This window comes from Rhinopithecus roxellana, chromosome 13, assembly GCF_007565055.1.
Source record: "Rhinopithecus roxellana isolate Shanxi Qingling chromosome 13, ASM756505v1, whole genome shotgun sequence".
Taxonomy (NCBI): Eukaryota; Metazoa; Chordata; class Mammalia; order Primates; family Cercopithecidae; genus Rhinopithecus; species Rhinopithecus roxellana.
Window position 1 is genome coordinate 83,206,822 of NC_044561.1, and position 18,811 is coordinate 83,225,632.

The 18,811-nt window shown below is 41.9% G+C and overlaps 1 protein-coding gene across 1 annotated transcript; it reads right to left on the minus strand.

Moving 5' to 3' along the window:
* Positions 1–379: 379 nt before the first annotated feature.
* On the minus strand, positions 380–17,394 carry NAA20 (N(alpha)-acetyltransferase 20, NatB catalytic subunit). The gene is made up of 6 exons (XM_010369119.2): positions 17,058–17,394; positions 12,015–12,039; positions 8,806–8,896; positions 8,029–8,164; positions 1,692–1,837; positions 380–906 (listed from the first exon to the last, which is right to left on the minus strand). Exons 1-6 carry the CDS (start codon positions 17,108–17,110, stop codon positions 821–823), a joined length of 537 nt encoding a protein of 178 aa, XP_010367421.1. The 5' UTR covers positions 17,111–17,394; the 3' UTR covers positions 380–820.
* Between the last annotated feature and the right edge of the window lie 1,417 nt (positions 17,395–18,811).

Sequence of the window (18,811 nt, forward strand, 5' to 3'; positions counted from 1 at the left end):
TATGGAAGTCACAATTTAGTGAAAAAAAACATATCCTAAATGATGACCTTTCACAATCCTGATTTTTTTCTTCTTTTTTTTTTTTTTGAGGCAGGGTCTCACTCTGTTGCCTGGGCTGGAATGCAGTGGGACAGTCTCAGCTCACTGCAACCTCCATCTCCAGGGTTCAAACAATTCTTGTGCTTCAGCTTCTGCATAGCTGGGATGCCCAGCTAATTTTTGTATTTTTTAGTATAGATGGTATTTTTAGTATAAATTTTGGCCAGGCTGGTCTCGAACTCCTGACCTCAAGCAATCAGCCCGCCTTGGCCTCCCAAAGTACTGGGATTACAATCTGATTTAGTTTTACAAATGACTAACAAACTTCAGAAAACATTCATAGGGTCAACAATGTATTTTATTATACATCTTAGATTTATACATTTCATATATGCTTTTAAAGCTTCAATTAACAGTTCAATACAAAATTTAAAAACAAATATATGCAGCAGTGGTTCTCAGGCACAGAATTTAGGAGGAGACTGAAGCAAATCTTTTCCCTAGCATACATACAGTGAATATTATGAACCATGAGAGTGGGATGTTTCCTTCTGACCTAGCTGCCTTTTTGATTGAATTTTGTTAGTGAACAGCTTTAATAGGTATGACATTGCTAACTGGAAACAATGAGATTTTAAATAAATTGATAACCTGTATTTTCTTGAAGTCTTTAAGACCTAAAATGATTACTTTTCTCCTAAGAGAGCTCCAGCATCATCCAATGAAAATAATATTGTCGATAAAGTATCTAGAGTATCTGCCTAAGAACCACTGCCCAGGGTTATTCAATGTCTTCAGGCCTCACAGGATGAGGTAATGGTATGATGGATTTCTTCTCAGTGTCCCTGGAAAGTGCTTTCCTCATATCTGTAAAGAAGCAAAGTTTAATATAAACACTCAAACAACATATTATATCAAATGTAAAGTGTATAAAGTTTCCATAAGAGGTTTTATCCCCTACCCCTACTTCCACCAGATTCTAAGCAAAATATATTTATAAATAAAGTCTCCCGGCCGGGCGCGGTGGCTCAAGCCTGTAATCCCAGCACTTTGGGAGGCCGAGACGGGCGGATCACAAGGTCAGGAGATCGAGACCATCCTGGCGAACACAGTGAAACCTCGTCTCTACTAAAAATACAAAAAACTAGCCGGGCGAGGTGGCGGGCGCCTGTAGTCCCAGCTACTTGGGAGGCTGAGGCAGGAGAATGGTGGGAACCCGGGAGGCGGAGCTTGCAGTGAGCTGAGATCCGGCCACTGCACTCCAGCCTGGGCAACAGAGCAAGACTCCGCCTCCAAAAAATAAAAATAAAAAAAAAAAATAAATAAAAAATAAAGTCTCCCAACTGCCAAGTATACCAGATGCTAACCAAACCTCACCCAGGATTCAGCTCACAATACACGTTCTTTCTTGTTATTAAAATAATACATATATAACATAGTAAAACAGTAATGTACAGAAATTAACCATTGGTTAGTTAATAGGTAAGTTAATTACTACGAATAGGTTCATAAAGGTAGGTTGAGGGAGATTTAATATTAAAGTCAAATATGATTCTTCTACATTTATTAAAATAATCAAAGACTACAATCTGTAGAATGAATGTAACTGTTTCGACGACTTCTTGAGGATACTGTCATGGAAGGGAGCTTACCATAAGCGTCCTCGTCAGGCTCCCCGTTGCTGGCCGAATAGTACTCTATGACCGTCCTATATACACTGTAGCCCAACTGCTTGTACATGTTAACTGCAACTTGGTTAGATACTCTTACAAAGAGATCGACAAAAAATCCACCCTTTCTTTAAAAAAAAAAGGAAAATGTTAGAATGTGAGACACCCTAGAAAGTAATAGATGCATATTTTTTTAAAACATGTGTTTTTACCTTGCCCTGACTACTACTCAGAATGGTAGTAATAGGACTTTGTAGCTGATTACATGGTAATAGAAATTTGTATTACTTAGGATTTATGACAATTGCTTTGCAGTATAAGATGACTGTAGGTTTGCATGCTAGTATTTCAAAAGCTGCAACACGTTTTCTTAAAAGATAAACTCAAGGCATTTGTTCTACAAATTCACCACCTATTACAGTTTCTCCTGTTGATGAAGTTTACATACATGGAATCATATATTCTTTTGTCTTTTGCTTCTCTCAGTCAACTAACATTGTAAAAGTCAGCTTCCAAGAGTGGCTGGGCTTGTGCACCACAAGTCATTCACGGTCCTGTTGATACACATTTCTGGCTTTTACTGTTACAAACGATGCTCCTATGAATACTTCTGTTGAGTGTCTCATGTAAGGTCTATAGCTAGGAGTCTCACTGTTGTGTCACAGGGCACATCTTCCTTAGTTAATGCCAAATTGTTTTCCCAACTGGCTTGTACCAACTCACTCTCGCACACAAAAGTGAGTAAGCCTCCATTCCACAGCAGCAAGGCTTGGTGCATCAGATGTTTTTATTTTTGCCAATCTTACAGTATAACTATATCTCAGATTTTAGTTTGTATTTGCAATTACTAACGATGTTGAATATATTTCTGTTGGTTGGCCATTTAGATTTCTCCTTCTGTACAGTACTTAACATCTTTCACACAATTTTTCCCCCGCTACAGTTCTCTATGTATTGTGAATATTCAATACTGTGTAATGTCTTTGCAAATATCTTTTTCCAATTTGTGGTTTGTCTTGTCATTATCTTTATGGTATCTTTTGATAAAAAAAGTTACTTCACTTCAGTGAAGCTGAATATATGATGGCCTTTTTAAAAAGCCCTACACTAAGGCCACAGAGACACTCTGCCGTATTAAATTCAAAAGACTTCTTAGCTTTACTTTCACATCTAGGTTTTTAATAAATCTGGAGTTGATTTGTGTGTGGAATAGTGGTAATCTGGGAAATTTTTTTTTCCCATAGGGACATCCAATTGTCCAACCACCTTTACTGAAAAGTCTATCTTCATACTACTGATGTGCAATGCCTCCTTTGTGGTATGTTAAAGTCCATATATTCTCGGGTCTGTTTCTCAAATTCTGTAGCACTGGTCTAGATAACTACAGCACTAAGATACAGTCTCACTCTTTATAGTCTGATACCTGGAAGGGGCACATCACCCATTTTGCTGCTGTTCAAGAATATCTTGTCTCTTTTTTGCTCTTTCTATTCCTCAATGTTTCAGAGTCAGCTTAACAAGTACTATAAAAATACTTGGGATTTTGACTGCAGTTACATTGGAATGTGGTCAATTACCTGTTTTACTGTATCCTCTAATCCAGTGATAGTTTATCGCTCCACTTATCAGGGCTACTTTAATATCTCTCAAAAAAGTTTTTAAAATGGCAGAGGTCTTGCATAGCACTTGCTAGATTCTTAAGTATTTAATATTTTTTCATGCTATGGCATCTTTTTCTAAATTTTACTGTTTGTAAATATATAAATACCATTGATTTTTATACTGACTTTATATCCAACAACCTTGCCTACCTTTTATTAATTCTAAACATTTATTTCTAGATTCTTGTGGATTTTATATTTGTATAATATCTGTGCAAAATAAGTTTTGTTTCCTCTCATATGTAAATACAATTGCTTTTTATACTGACTTTATATCCAACAACTTTGCCTACCTTTTATTAATTCTAAATATTTATAGATTCTTATGGATTTTATATTTGTATAATCATATCTGTGCAAAATAAGTTTTGTTTCCTCTCAATCCTCCTATCGTTTATTTTTTCCTGCTTTCCTGTGCTATGATTTCTAGTAAATTACTGAAGAGGGACTAACTTGTCCCTGATTTCAAAAGGAAAGCATTCAGTGTATCATTACTAAATATATTTACTACAGATTTCTTGTAGATATTTTTCAGGTTAAGGAAGTTCCCCCTTTCTATTTCCTAGTTTGCTAACTCTTTTTATCAGGAAGGAATATTGGATTTTATCAAGTTTGCTGCACTTTCTAAAATAACCAGTGTTCTCCTTTAGTGTAAAGTTGAAACCCCCTTGTTTCTGATGTGTCATCCTATTTATGTAGTGGCAAATCCATTTTGCTAATTATTTTTCCGGAATTTTGCATCTGAGTGAGATCTTCCTCCAATTTTCCTTTCCCATATTTTGTCAAGTATTGTTATCAGAGTTATCCAGGCCTTAAAAAATAAGTTGAGGAATGTTCCCTTTTTTAGCTTGTGCAAAATAGTTTGTGTAAAAGTGACCTTTCAGTTGTTAATTTCTTAAATGTTTGGTAAAATTGGCCAGAGAAGCCACAGCTTTCTTCGTGAAAAGATTTTGGGCTACTGACTGAAATTCTTTAGGGCAAGGGTTGGCTCACACCTATTTTGCTACTGCCTTCAGGCTAAGAATGGTTTTTGCAATGGTTGTTAAAAAACAAACAAACAAAAAACTATGTAACCAAGACTTTAGGTGGCCTGTAATGCCTGAATATTTACTATCTGACCCAGAAGAAAATTGCTGATTCTTGTTCTATAGGCTTGACAAATTTCTATCTCATTGTTCTATCAGTGAGAAAAAAGCATGTCTAAATCTCACATTATTATAATTATTTGTCTATTTCTCCTTTGCAGTTTTGTCAATTTGTGCATTTTTACTTTGAAATGATGTCACTGGGTATATACCATTTTAAACTGCTATTTTTTTTTTTTTTTTTTTTTGAGATGGAGTCTCGCTTTGTTGCACAGTCTAGAGTGTGATGGCGTGATCTTGGCTCACGGTAACCCTCGCCTCCCAGGTTCAAGCAATTCTCTGGCCTCAGCCTCCCAAATAGCTGGGATTACAGTCACGTGCCACCACACCTGGCTAATTTTTGTATTTTCAGTCGAGACAGGATTTCACCATGTTGGCCAGACTGGTCTGGAACTCCTGACTTCAAGTGATCACCTGTCTCGGCCTCCCAAAGTGCTGGGAGTACAGTCATGAGCCACCACGCCCAGTCTTGTTACTTCCTTGATTAAATATGTTATCAATATGCAGTGACCCTTTTTTACACTGGTCATAATTATTCAACTATAATTTAACTACTATTAATAAGTATTCTAACTTTCTTCTGGTTAGAATTTGCAAGGTAATTTAAAAATTTACTTTCACTCTTTCTGTATTAAAAATATTTTAATATATTTTACACATATTTCCTGTAAACAATACAGACAGCCTTTGTCTTTTAAATAGAGTCATCATAGCCGGCAGGACGTGGTGGTGGGTGCCTGTAATCCCAGCTACTCGGAGGGTGAGGCAGGAAAATTGTTTGAGCCTGGCAGGCGGAGGTTGCAGTGAGCGGACATCATGCCACTGCACTTCAGCCTGAGCAACAGAGCGAGACCCCGTCTCAAAAAATAATAATAAATAAAGTCCTAAGGCCATTCACATTTACTGTTGTAATTACTGACAGTATTTGGATTCTTGGCTACCATTTTATTTCATGCATTTTGTTTTGCCGGTTTAGTTTCCTTTTTCTCTTCTTTGGGGTTGATTTCTATCATTCAATTTTTCTTCTCTACTTGTTTGGTTTCTATTTTTAATGTATACATTGTATACACTATGTATACATATATACAAGCATATAATGTATACAAGCATGTGTATATATATTATGTATGTATATATGTATACATACCCCTACAAATAAAGATTACTTAAATCTTAGCAACTAGTCTCAAATAACGAAGGCTTAGAAACTGAAAGGGAAGAGAGCTTAGTGGTTTTCTACTCAGATAATCTATCATATCAATACCTTAAATTATATGTGCAAGGTCATAGCTAGTTACAACCCACTTTCTTTTTTTTTTATTATACTTTAAGTTCTGGGATACATGTGCAGAATGTGCAGGTTTGTTACATAGGTATACACATGCCATGGTGGTTTGCTGCACCCATCAACTCGTCATCCACATCATTAGGTATTTATCCTAATTCTATCCCTCCCTTAGACTCCCACCCCCGACAGGCCTCGGTGTGTGATGTTCCTCTTCCTGTGTCCATGTGTTCTCACTGAACAACCCACTTTCTAACTCCCTGTTCACTATACAATAATGCCAAGTACTTTTTTTTCAACATAATGCCATTAATAAATGTGTGTAAACTATAATCATGCTAAAAATTTTCTTCTTTGTTTGGTCTAGGGAGAACTTTAAAAAAATCTTGAAGATTAGCACTCTTCTTTTTCAGCTAACACAACTCCTCCTCTCTGAATGAGTTTGAGCTCCTTTTGCCTCTAATTTGGCTTGAAGCCTTTGTCAGGCCACAGTTACTTCTTTAAAACTTGCCTTTATTAAATCTAATAATTAAGTGGAAATTAAGCTCAAGAACCCTTCTCAGCAACTATTCTCTTTCCTACCACACTTTTAAGAAATTACACTGGAGAAAGAAATGACAGCTTGACAACAGGTCAAGCTTATACAAACATATCTCTTCTAGAATGAAGATAACGAGGAAGGGCTTTCTCTTCCATTTATTGTATTACACGATAATGAAGAGGTTTGATATATACAACACGTCTCTTTAAAAAAAAAAAAAAAAAAGATGCCATGCTGGCAGTTTGCAAACTGTGCACTGAGGTGCCCTAAAGTGTCCCAAACTCATACAGCCACCAAAGGATATTTTGAATGTTCAGGAAAAACAGCAAAACCTTACATGTCAGATATTGGGAGACGAGTTTGAAGTAGTTCACAAGTTCAACATTAGATCATGCTACATTCCTCTTAATGACATAATATTTCTATGAAGCTGAGTTTCTGGCAGTTGCTGTGATTAAAAAAAATATTAGGGCCGGGCGCGGTGGCTCACGCCTGTAATCCCAGCACTTTAGGAGGCCGAGGCAGGCGGATTACGAGGTCAGGAGATCGAGACCATGCTGGCTAACACATTGAAATCCCATCTCTACTAAAGAATACAAAAAATTAGCCGGGCGTAGTGGCAAGCGCCTATAGTCCCAGCTACTCTGGAGGCTGAGGCAGGAGAATGGCATGAACCCGGGAGGCGGAGCTTGCAGTGAGCCAAGATTGTGCCACTGCACTCCAGCCTGGGTGACAGAGGAAGACTCCGTCTCAAAAAAAAAAAAAAGAAAACCAATGGGAAACAGGAATGCTGGTGGTTGTGTCAAGTCATCTAATGTCCAACAGGTATACACATCTCATTAGTAGCTAGCCATAGTTATTTAAAAATGAAATAAAAATATTTCTTCTTTCAATTTATTTTTTTTTTCTAAATGGCTATTAGTTGTTAGGCTATAAATACTTATTAAACAGTTAGAATATAACTGCTTAAGACTGAACTAGGCCGGGCGCGGTGGCTCAAGCCTGTAATCCCAGCACTTTGGGAGGCCGAGACGGGCGGATCACGAGATCAGGAGATCGAGACCATCCTGGCTAACACAGTGAAACCCCGTCTCTACTAAAAAATGCAAAACACTAGCTGGGTGAGGTGGCGGGCGCCTGTAGTCCCAGCTACTGGGGAGGCTGAGGCAGGAGAATGTCCTGTACCCGGGAGATGGAGCTTGCAGTGAGCTGAGATCCGGCCACTGCACTCCAGCCTGGGTGACACAGCGAGACTCCGTCTCAAAAAAAAAAAAAAAAAAAAAAAAAAAAAAAAAAAAAAGACTGAACTATTTTCTTTTGGCCAAGAAGCACTGTTAAAAATTTATTCAGATGCCAAGGCAATGTTAACAGATATTAGGAGTGTGTGCCACAGTGGCAGGAACACTAAGAGAAACCTCGAGAGCTAGCCTTTGGAACTGATTCCCCCAATTCCTCGGCTTATAGGCCTACAGCGGGTCACTGCAATACTTTGCCTTAATTTCCTCAATGGCAAAATAGAAACAATTATCACTTTGACTATGTGACAGAATTGTTGTAAGGACTATTGGAGATGGAGGAACATGAAATTCCTGTAAACTGTAAAGCATGACAGTTACTCAGCCTGAAGGGGAAAAAAATGGTTAGGGGTCCACAAATCCCTAAGTGTATTTGAAAAACCGAATCTCACCTTTCTGAAATCTCCTCTAGTAACTCCATTAGTTTAGCAGCCAAACCGAGGCGTCGAAATTCTGGGGCAACAGACAGAGCTGTGACGTGCCCATGCCATTCTTCCCTGGCTACTGAGCCTTCTGCTTTACCCATAACTGCCAACAACAACAACAATCACATTCAGTGACTAGACACTGATTTACACATAAATATACAGTTACTGTTCGGTACATTTTTATTACAAAGGAAACTGATAACGAAGTTTTTATTTTTAAGTACCACCTGAGGTCATCCAGCTAACAGTGCTTTTATTTGAAATTCACTTGTAAATGTAATACTATATGTTGTTCTAGGCCGGGCGCGGTGGCTCAAGCCTGTAATCCCAGCACTTTGGGAGGCCGAGACGGGCGGATCACGAGGTCAGGAGATCGAGCCCATCCTGGCTAACACTGTGAAACCCCGTCTCTACTAAAAAATACAAAAAACTAGCCGGGCGAGGTGGCGGCGCCTGTAGTCCCAGCTACTCCGGAGGCTGAGGCAGGAGAATGGCGTGAACCCAGGAGGCGGAGCTTGCAGTAAACCCGGGAGGCGGAGCTTGCAGTGAGCTGAGATCCGGCCACTGCACTCCAGCCCGGGCGACAGAGCCAGACTCCGTCTCAAAAAAAAAAAAAAAAACAAAAGAACTAAAATTACAAGCATCATGATTCTATTCCAATTCTGCAGTCTAAAGCAATTGGTTGAAATCTGTATTAAAATCTTTACCTACTCCACAAAATATTAGTGGTATTATACTTACTATAACCCATTAATTCTCCACCAGGTGCCTCTGCAACTATGAAATACTCTGGCCAGTGGGCGAGGTACTGTAGGTAGAAAGGAATTCCATACTAGAGTCCTGTTAAGGAGTGTGAAAAGTAATGGACAGTAAAAAGTTCTTCATTAAGGGATATTGTAAAAAAAAGTTTCCTTTACAAAATATACTGTAACTTTATCCCCAGATCTATATGAGTCCTATAATCATACATACCATTACATGAAACATTTAGGTTATCATGGATTTTTAACAAAATTGCCTGGACATACAGCTTCAAGTGTGGAATGGTGATAGCACTGTCTAATAGAAAGCAGAGAATCAGGACCCCAAAGTATATCTAAGTCTCTCCATTTATCACCTGATATTATTTGTTAGCGGTCTGCCTCCTCTTAGTCTATGAATGTCATGTTCCCTCTATCCCTGGTGCCTGGTACACAGTAGATGCTCAATACACTGATGCTTGCATAATTGCACTGAAAAATTAATGGCTAGTTCCTACTTTGACTTCAGCTATGAGACTGTGAAAATAACTTTACAACCTAAGTCCTTCCAGAGCCAACTTAATTACCCGGTTTTTCCTCTCCACTGATTCAAATCCTGCATTTCTAGTAATGCAGATAAAAGCTGACTTAAGGAATCAACTATGTTAACAGCAAATGCCTGAAAAATTTGCTCATGACTTAACTCTTCAACCTTGGGATGTCCTTACTGACATGTAATCATTCCTACATTTCTCTTCTTTTTACTCTGTACTTTAATGGATGAAAATATATTTCTTGTTAGTATAAACTTTCTGATGCAATTTATCAGAGGACACCATCAATCATACATAAATATATTTTTTAAGTTCCTGGAAAACCTGTTCAGTGTGAAATTCTTCAAAATCTCCTGTGAAGGACCATCATTATTTTGCATACCCCTCAAATACAACCCTTAACATGGCAGGCCAGCCAGTCTTCCTGCCAGCCAGCCTCTGACATACACAACCATCTCTCCTGTGGCTAACGGAGGAGTCCCAGACACCCCTCCCTCCCATCGACCTCTAGGACCCAACAGGTTACTTTCAAATATAGGCTCACCTGGATTATGGGACTTTCACTGTACATTTTAAATGTCACTGGAAGCACACCATATAACGGATTTGCATCCTAAAATTCTTCCAAATTTTTGTCATTCAAAATTCTTCAAAAATCTTTTTTTTAAGTGGTGATATCATTACTCGTAATTTTAAAAATCCAGATGAACACTGTGGAGATTTTTTGCTTTTCCCATTCAGTTTTGTTTCTGATATGTAGTACTGTTGCTGCCTGTACCTGTAAGTAATTTTTACTGCTGGATAGTATTTCCTTATGTGAAGAGACACCTTAAATAGCCTGTATCCTGACAATGGACACCTGGGTCATTGCCAGTTTCCCAAAAAAAGTCTGAAATCCTTCTTCAGTACAGCTTAATTTACTTAACCATCTCCTGATGGTTGTGTGTGAATCGTATTCCAAATGCTTAGTAACTCTCCTGCAATAAATAATTTTCATAATGGTATAACTCAGGGGTTAGCAAACTTTTTCTGTAAAAGGCCAAATAGTAAACATCCTTGGCTTTGTGGGCCATACAGTCCCTGCTGGAACTACTCAAACTGCAAAAGCCACAGGAAAAAAACATAAATGAATGAGCATGGTGTCTCAATAACATTTTATTTACAAAACAGACAGTGGGCCAGATTTGGCCTATGGGCCTTTTGTCAACCACTGACAAACTGCCTCTATTTCTTCTTATTTTCGGCTTTCAGGAAATGGAATTACTATTTCCAAAGTGCCTTCCGGAAAGATAATAGCAATTTACATTGTCACTAGCAATTTATGAGAATGTTACTCTCACCTCACCATCATCAGCACTGAGGTGTATCATTTTTTTAAATCTTGGCTGATACCTAAAATATGGCATCTCATTTTGGTTTTAGTTTACATGTCTTTTGACTGATGAGACTGAACTCCTAACACCTTCATTAAGCTCCTATATGCCCTCTTTTGATAAATTACCGGTTAGCAGAACCCTCCTACCCACCTACAGTAGACATGGAGCATAAACCAGAATCCGAACTTTGTGTTGTAAGCCACTAGAGATGTGGGGTTATCTGTTACAACAGCATAACCAGAATACCCTATCTTCACATCTTTGCCCCATTTTTCCTTTAGGACAATAATAGACACTGCTCATTGTTACCTCAAATCCTTTATTCACTTTAGTCAAGTCCCAATTTATAAAGCGGGGCACATTTCTGGACTCTAGATAGGATTCGATAGACAGGTGGAACATGAAACAGGTGCTGGTCAATGAGACAGAGCAGGGCTGTGCGGCATTTCCCAAAGGTACTTTTTTTATTTTTGAGACGGAGTCTCGCTCTGTAGCCCAGGCTGGAGTACAGTGGCGTGATCTCTGCTCACTGCAACCTCCGCCTCCCGGGTCCTCGTTCAAGCAATTCTCTTGCCTCAGCCTCCTGAGTAGCTGGGATTACGGAGTGCGCCACCATGCCTGGCTAATTCTTGTATTTTTATTAGAGACGGACGGGGTTTCACCATGTTGGCCAGGCTGGTCTTGCACGCCTGACCTCGTGATCTGCCTGCCTTGGCCTCCCAAAGTGCTGGGATTCCAGGCCCAAAGGTACTCTTAAAAGGGAAGAACACCCTCACCTTCCCCTCTGTTGATTCTGCTGCCGGAAACATGGCTGTGATGCTGTTTGCTCTGGCAGCATCTGGAACGAGATTACGGCCACTCTGTAGAGTGCTTAACCTGCAAAGGGCCTGGCTGCTGGTGTCTTCATGGAAGCATTACCTGCCTGGGACTGCTTATCTCCAGACTTTGTTCACACTAGAAAGATGAAGCCACCTTGCTGAAGTCACTGTGCTTTCTGATGAATACAGCCATGCTGACTCCTGAGGGGCAAGGTTGGCAGGGGAGCTATGATGTTACAAATTTCTACGATATTAACAGTTTGTCAGCAGATCTAAGACAACTCTGTTCTCAGTTTCATTTTTAAAAACTGCTTTCAGTGTTGCTTATGAAGTTTCCTGACCTACAAGTTTTTAAATTTTTCAGTACTCCTCTGTGTTTTCCTTTCATTTCTCTATTTTCTTTATTCTCAGTAAATCTTCATTCAACCTTTTTTTTTTTTTTTTTTTTGTAAAAAAGGATACAGTTTCTGTAAGCGGATCCAAGTTACTGAAAGAAACAAGAGAAATATCAATAGTAAGCAGCGTTTACAATAACCAGTTGAAATAAGCCTGCTAAAGCTAACAATAATAATGCCACAAGGAAAACAAAACATGTTTCATCAATTTTAAGGCCAACTTTAGAGCTGAGGAAGATGATTTAATCTACCTAATAGCCATAATAAGCTGTCACAGCAACTATTAGGGTGTTTATACATTTTTTTATTTAACTGCTACTTGCTTCTTTAAAATTAAAGTTAATAAATCTACATCTCGCATTTTCTAAGTGGCAATAAATTGCTAATGGAACTGGGGATCAACTAGGGATGTAGCTAGCAGAGACGGAAGGTCAAACTCGCCCACTGCACCATCTAACCCCATGTATCCTCCCTGCCTGTGTCTGGGTCTTCCCTGACAATTGCTCCTTTATTCCACCCGGTAAATGTGGTCACTCCCACCACTCGGTTTTTGCTCCCCACTCCTATTCTACACTCCCACCTCCCTGTCCCCACCATCCCCATTCCTATGTGTTCAATCACGTGTTCTTGGTGGATGCCTCCCAACCTGGCTCTGCTGCTGTGGGCGCTTCAACCAGCACATCCCAGCACACCATTCCCGAATCTGCATTCTGAAAACCCACCTCCTCTGTCCCCTCACTTCCCTATTCAATCAGTGGAGCCATTATTTTGTCAGGCTCAAAACCAGCTACTTTTCAATTGTTCTCCTCCAATTTCTAGTCAAATTCTCCTTTGAGACCCATAGCGATGCTAGTCATATCATATTCTGTAGTCCAGCAGTTCCTAAACATTTTGGTTTCAGACCTCCTTAACACTAAAAAGTTACTGAGGACCCCAAAGAACTTTTGTTTATATGGGTAATATCTACTGATATTTAAAAATTTTTAATATTCACTCAAAAATAATAAATAAATTACACGTTAACACAAATAACTTTACCAAAAAATCACTATACTTCCGAAAACAAAAAACAAAATCCAGTGACAACAATGGCATTGTTTTAAAAATTCTGCAACGTCTTGCTTAAAAGACAACCAGATTCTCAAGCATTTATTATGCTTGCTGCTGAAAGATCACACCTTGGGAAGCTCCACTGTGTACTTGTGAGGGAATGACAGTGGAAAAGGCAAAAAACCTTCTTAATACATCATGAAGATAGCTCTGACCTCACAGAACATCTGAAACAATCTTGGGGACCCCCAAACCGTGGCCCACACCTTAAGAATCACTGCTCTAATACAGTACAGGGAGTCACTCCCACACTTCTCAACAACTGCTTTATGTCCTCTTGTCTGCCCACCCGCACCCCCACCTCCAGCCCCGCCATCTCAGGGGCTTCCTATTCCATCACAAGGAAAAGATAACAGGAATAAGAAGGCTTCATCAAAGTCCCCCCACAGAACCCACGCACACAGGCATCTGCACCCATATGCTACTTGCTTTCCTGTCACCAGGCACGGAGTGCTGGCGAGAGACCCCCTCAGTACTCGGGACCCTCCTCCTGCAGTTCTTTCCCTCCTGCATCTGCATCTTCAATTTCTCTTTCCTAGAAGAAACATATAAATATGATGTGCACTGAGCCATCAGCTGCTCTTAAACAGCTTCCCACTGCTGGGACAGCCTGAAACGCTGTCTTCACTCAGCTTCTGAGACCATGGGGTTTTCCTCTCACCTCACTGAGCCACGTGGTCTCCTTTACTTGAACACTTGATGCCCTATGGCACCATCTTACAACCTCTTAGCCTTTTTTTCTACACTTGTGTTGACCCCCACATTTCCATCTTTAGACCTAATCTTGAGACGCCCATGCCCAGATGCCTTCCTGGCCCCTCCACTTGGGTTCCTTGGTGCCCTTGGCAGAGAAGCTCAGGTCTTACGATGGCCCCTCCAAGTCCTGCCCTTCTGACTCTCTGCTATCGTCCCCGTACCCTCCCACGCTCATTCTGTTCCAGCCGTGTGGCCTGCCTCCTATTTGAAACAGGGGTGTCTTCACTTACTGTTCCCTCTATCTGGAAGCTCCCCTGCCCCCCAGTATTCATGTAACTCATTCCTAACTTCCCCAGATCTTTCTTCAAGGGCACTCTCCCTGAACCCCCAAACTAAAGCTGAATCCCCACTCGCTTCCAGCTTTCCTTTCCTGCTTCTATTTTCCTGTGTAACTGAACACTAAGCTCCACATGACTCCCCGTACTGTGTTAGAGCAGTGATTCCCAAGGTGTGGGTCAGGATTTGAGGGGGTCCTTAAAATTGTTTCAGGTGTTCTATGAAGTCAGAGCTACTTTATGATACATTAAGGTGTTTAGAGGGGAAAATGTACATTCTATAAAGACATCTTTTTGGTTATGTCTTCTTCATTGCTGTGTCTCTAGAACTGGTACACAGTAGGCACTCAAATATTTTTCCAAGAATAAAATATGTGTTAAATTAATTGCAGTGTTCTACATCCACAGATTCTTTCGATTCCGACTGCAACATCTAATCTGAGTCATTCTCAGAGTTTTCTACCAAAATGCCCTAATCAAAGAGGCAAGTAAATAGAAAAAACGGGGAACCAGGTGTGGTGGCTCACACCTGTCATTCCAGCACTTTGGGAGGATAAGGTGGGAGAATCACTTGAGCCTGGGAGTTCCAGACCAGTCTGGGCAATAAAACAAGACCCTGTCTCTACAAAAAAATTTTAAAAAATTAGTGGGGTGTGGCAGCACATGCCTGTAGTCCCAACTACTCGGGAGGCTGAGGCAGGAGGATTGCCTGGGCCTGGGAGCCTGAGACTAAAGCGACCTATGATTGTGCCACTGCACTCCCATCTGGCTGACAGAGCGAGACGCTGTCTCAAAAACTAAAAGCAAATGGGGAATAAATGGAGCTCCCCTACTGGCACATTCTGAAGAGGCCACATGATTCTCTGAAATCTAGTATTTTCTTGTAAGTGTTCCTGTGTTATTTTCTTCCTATTCATTTCCATGTAAAACTGGTGTCCCTTCCTAGATCTTCAGGTAAAACTGATTCCCCATAAGGCTTAACTTTTCTTGAAGCTTCAAGGCACCCTGTCACCTCCCATGCTGCACCTCCCAGACTGAAGCCTCCTCCTCCCAAACTGAAGCCTCTGCCAAGTCATCATCTCTGGGCCACTGCCAAGGCCTCCTGAATGGCTTACCTGCCCAGTTGACTTGCTCTCATCACATGACAGCCCACAGAGCTCAGTGGTTAAGAATTTGAATCCATCACCTAGAATCCACAGTGAACATTTTGCTACACTGGCTTCATCATCTCTCTCTGCCCATCTATCAATCCTAGATTCATTTTTAAAAACAAGAGGGCAGTATGTGAAAACTAAGAAACAAGCGGTTCCAATTCAAGTGTCAGGAGGATAAAAGGACTATGGGATGAGATGGTTGGGAACATTTCAAAGAGGGGTGAGCCTCTCCCGAGGCTCCAGGTGGGTTAAGACCCACTCCAGAGCAGTGGATCGCAAACGGAATGTGCATTTCTAACATGGTCCCTGTGATCAGGGACCACGTCTTTTAGAACCACTGCTCCAGAACCAGTCTCCTTGGATGAAATTCCTTGCTGTACTCATCCCCACCTGGGCCAATTCACTTGTGCTTGCCATGCCTTGGTTTACTCATACACAAAATGGGGGTGACAGCACCTCAAAGAATTGTGAGGATTAACTGGATTATTATGTGGGCACTCAGAACAGTGCAGGGAACAATGAGTTCAACACAAGTCACTGCAGCTATGAAGCTTAGACCAGACTGGCCCAACAGAAAATTCTTTTCACAGGATCAAGTTGAAACCCTTCCTGTTTCACCCATTTCTCCCTGACTGCTCAGGGACAGAAAACAGCCACTGGATTCGCACTGACCCCAGTTGTCTAACCGCACTTCAAGTGTCCCCACTTTCATGCCCCGCTCCTTCTCTGGAACTTCCTTCTTCCTCACTTACCAATGTGTCACCCATCCTTCAAGGCTCACCCTCTCTTTGAAATGTTCCCAGCCATCTCATCCCCTAATTCTTTCTATCTTCCCGACACTTGAATCAGAACCACTTGGTCCTTAGTTTTCACATACCGCCCTGTTGTTTTTTAAAGTGGATCTAGCACTGATAGATAGGCAGGAGAGATATCAGTGTAGCAAAATGTTAACTGCAGAATCCAGGAAAAGTGTCTATAAAAGCACATGGTGAAATTCCTCCAACTTTTCTAAATGTGTGGGAATCTTCATAATAAAACATTTTCTTAAAAAAGAAAAATGGCACCCGCAAATCAGAGGTCTGGCCTTAACTCGAATCCAAAGAGACTGCATCCAGGGCTCTGGGCACAGCGAGCCTCCCCTAAGATGTGCCCTGACTCCTCACAGAGGAAAAGTGTCTACACCCGGATACGCAGCTACAGTAACTAAACTTGGAAACACTAACCATGACTGAGACAGCATCCGCTGCCGGGGACACAGTGATCGATGTTATTTCATTTAGATACAATTTAACCACGGCCACCAGGTGGGCTTCACGATGTACACATCCCAACAGCTGCTGATCAGCTTCCGATCCTCGCAAGCCCCCTCTGCGGCCGGGCCTTCGGCGGTGCCCACTGCCCAGAAGAGGGGCGGCCCGGCCACGAGCCAGCAAGCAGTGGGGCAGGGCGAGGAGCCCAGGTCGTGGGCTCGAGGCCGCGCCCCAGCTCGCCCCATCACCCCAGTGCCTCCTGACAGCGACCACGAGCGGCGGCCCGAGCGCTGCCCCAGAACCCGCGAGCTCGCAGGGTCCAGAGACAAAGTTTGAGCACCTTGGCCAAGGTCGCCAAGGTAGGCGTGCGTCGACTCCAGGCCCACCTGTCCCCGGACCCTGTGGCCCCAGGGAGGCGCCCACGTCGGCCGGCGGGGGTGGTTCTCGCGGGTCCCCGCCTGGGCTTGGGGTCCGGCCGGGAGGGTGCGGCTGGGGCCGGAGCTGGCGGGGCCGGAGCTGGCGGGGCCCGACCACGAGCGGCTGGCCCTAGGCGCGTGTCACTCACATGTTGTTGAAGCGGAACAGGTCGTCGCAGGTGAAGGCCCGTAGCGTGGTCATCGCGCCGCCGCCGCTTCCGAAGCCCGTTCGCCAAGACCCAGCGCCTGCCCCGCCGCCGGAAGTCTACCGGAGTGCGGCCGCCGCAGAACCGAGCTGGGCGGGGTATTGCTTCCGGGCTACGAGTTGCTCGGCAACCACAGCAGCGAAGCAGCTTCCTCTGGCGGCAGGCGGCGAGAATTGCCAGGCCGCTCCTATAAGGCCTCCCGGGCTCTGGCTGCCCAGAACGTCGGAACCCCTCCTGGGAAGTGGCTGTAGAAAGCAGGCGGCGACACCTGGGAAGGAAAGAAGCTGCTGGTGATGCGGAAACCCAAGCAGAAGAGCAGGGTTCACAGTCACCCGGTGCTGCAGAGTAAATGAGGAATGGGAGAATTCATGACCCAGAGTCGCTTGTCCCAGTGATGAGAGTCTCAGATGTCATCTTAAAATGTCAGTACTACGTTTAAAAACAAAAAGAAGGCCGGGGGCGGTGGCTCACGCCTGTATTCCCAACACTGGGAGGCCGAGGCGGGCAGATCACTTGAGTTCAGCAGTTCGAGACCAACCTGGCCAACATGGCGAGACCCGCTGTCTACTAAAAAAAAAGAAAAGAAAAGAAAAAGAAAGAAAGAAAAATTAGCAGAGCATGGTGGCACGCGCCTGTAATCCCAGCTACTTGGAGGCTGAGGCAGGAGAATCGCTTGAACCCAGGAGGCGGAGGTTGCAGTAAGCCGAGATCTCGCCACTGCACTCCAACCTGGGCAACAGAGCTAGACTCTGTCTCAAGAATAAATAATAAATAAATAAAAACAAAAAGAAATGTAAAATTGATTTTGATAGTACACTTCATTTTACCCATTTATTTTTCCTATTTAGGAAAAATATTTTTCCCTGACCCCACTTTATTATACCCGAAATATCATTTCAACATGTAACCAATCAAAAAAAATTAATGTGATATATTACATTCTTTTTTGCAAAGACTTTGAAATCCGGTGTGTATACAATTGCAGTACATTTCAATCTGAGAGAGCAGCTGTCATCGGAAATGCTTGTTCTCTATTTAGATTTCATCAATATATGGTTAAAAAGCAGATTCTCATATCCAAGTGGTTCCAAACATACTGTTTTCAAATCGCTGAATCAAACATCAGTTTTTAAATTTAAAGTAGTTAAAATTAAAAGTTAAAAATTCCTTTCTTCAGGCCAGACACAGTGGCTCATGCCTGTAATCCCGCTTACTTGGGAGGCTGAGGTGGGAGGATCATTTGAGCCCAGGAGGTAGAGGTTGCACTGAGCCATGATCGCACCACTGCACTCCAGCCTGGGTGACACAGCAAGACCCTGTCTCAAAACGATAAGATAAAAGAGAGATAAAATACATAAAGCAAGCAGGAATGCTGAAATGTATTTACATATAAGTGTTAAACTGGTCAATATCCACAAAGCTGTAATTCACCGTCTCTGCTGGACACTGTATAACACCATGCATTTGTATTTTATGGACAAAAATTTTCATTACTATCAATTTTCCTCAGCTTACAAATTTGTAAAATTTTGTATTGTCAAAGACAATGAAAAGCAGAGAAAACCTGGAAACGTGTACTAGACAGGACACCCAGTTATCTTTTTCCGGCCATTTCAAAGTGTTTTATAATTTTTGTGTGTGTGACATGAACTAATGTTGATTTGAATCTTGTTCCTTACGAAGTAGTGAAGGTTTTT

Excerpts from the sequence above, each read along its gene's own strand:
- NAA20 (XM_010369119.2), bottom strand. The coding sequence starts at position 17,110 with ATGACCACGCTACGGGCCTTCACCTGCGACGACCTGTTCCGCTTCAAC. Across the intron at positions 12,040-17,057 it reads CTGTTCCGCTTCAACAACAT|TAACTTGGATCCGCTTACAG; the intron begins GTGAGTGACACG and ends TGTTTCTTTCAG. Across the intron at positions 1,838-8,028 it reads CTAGAGGAGATTTCAGAAAG|AAAGGGTGGATTTTTTGTCG; the intron begins GTGAGATTCGGT and ends TTTTTTTTAAAG.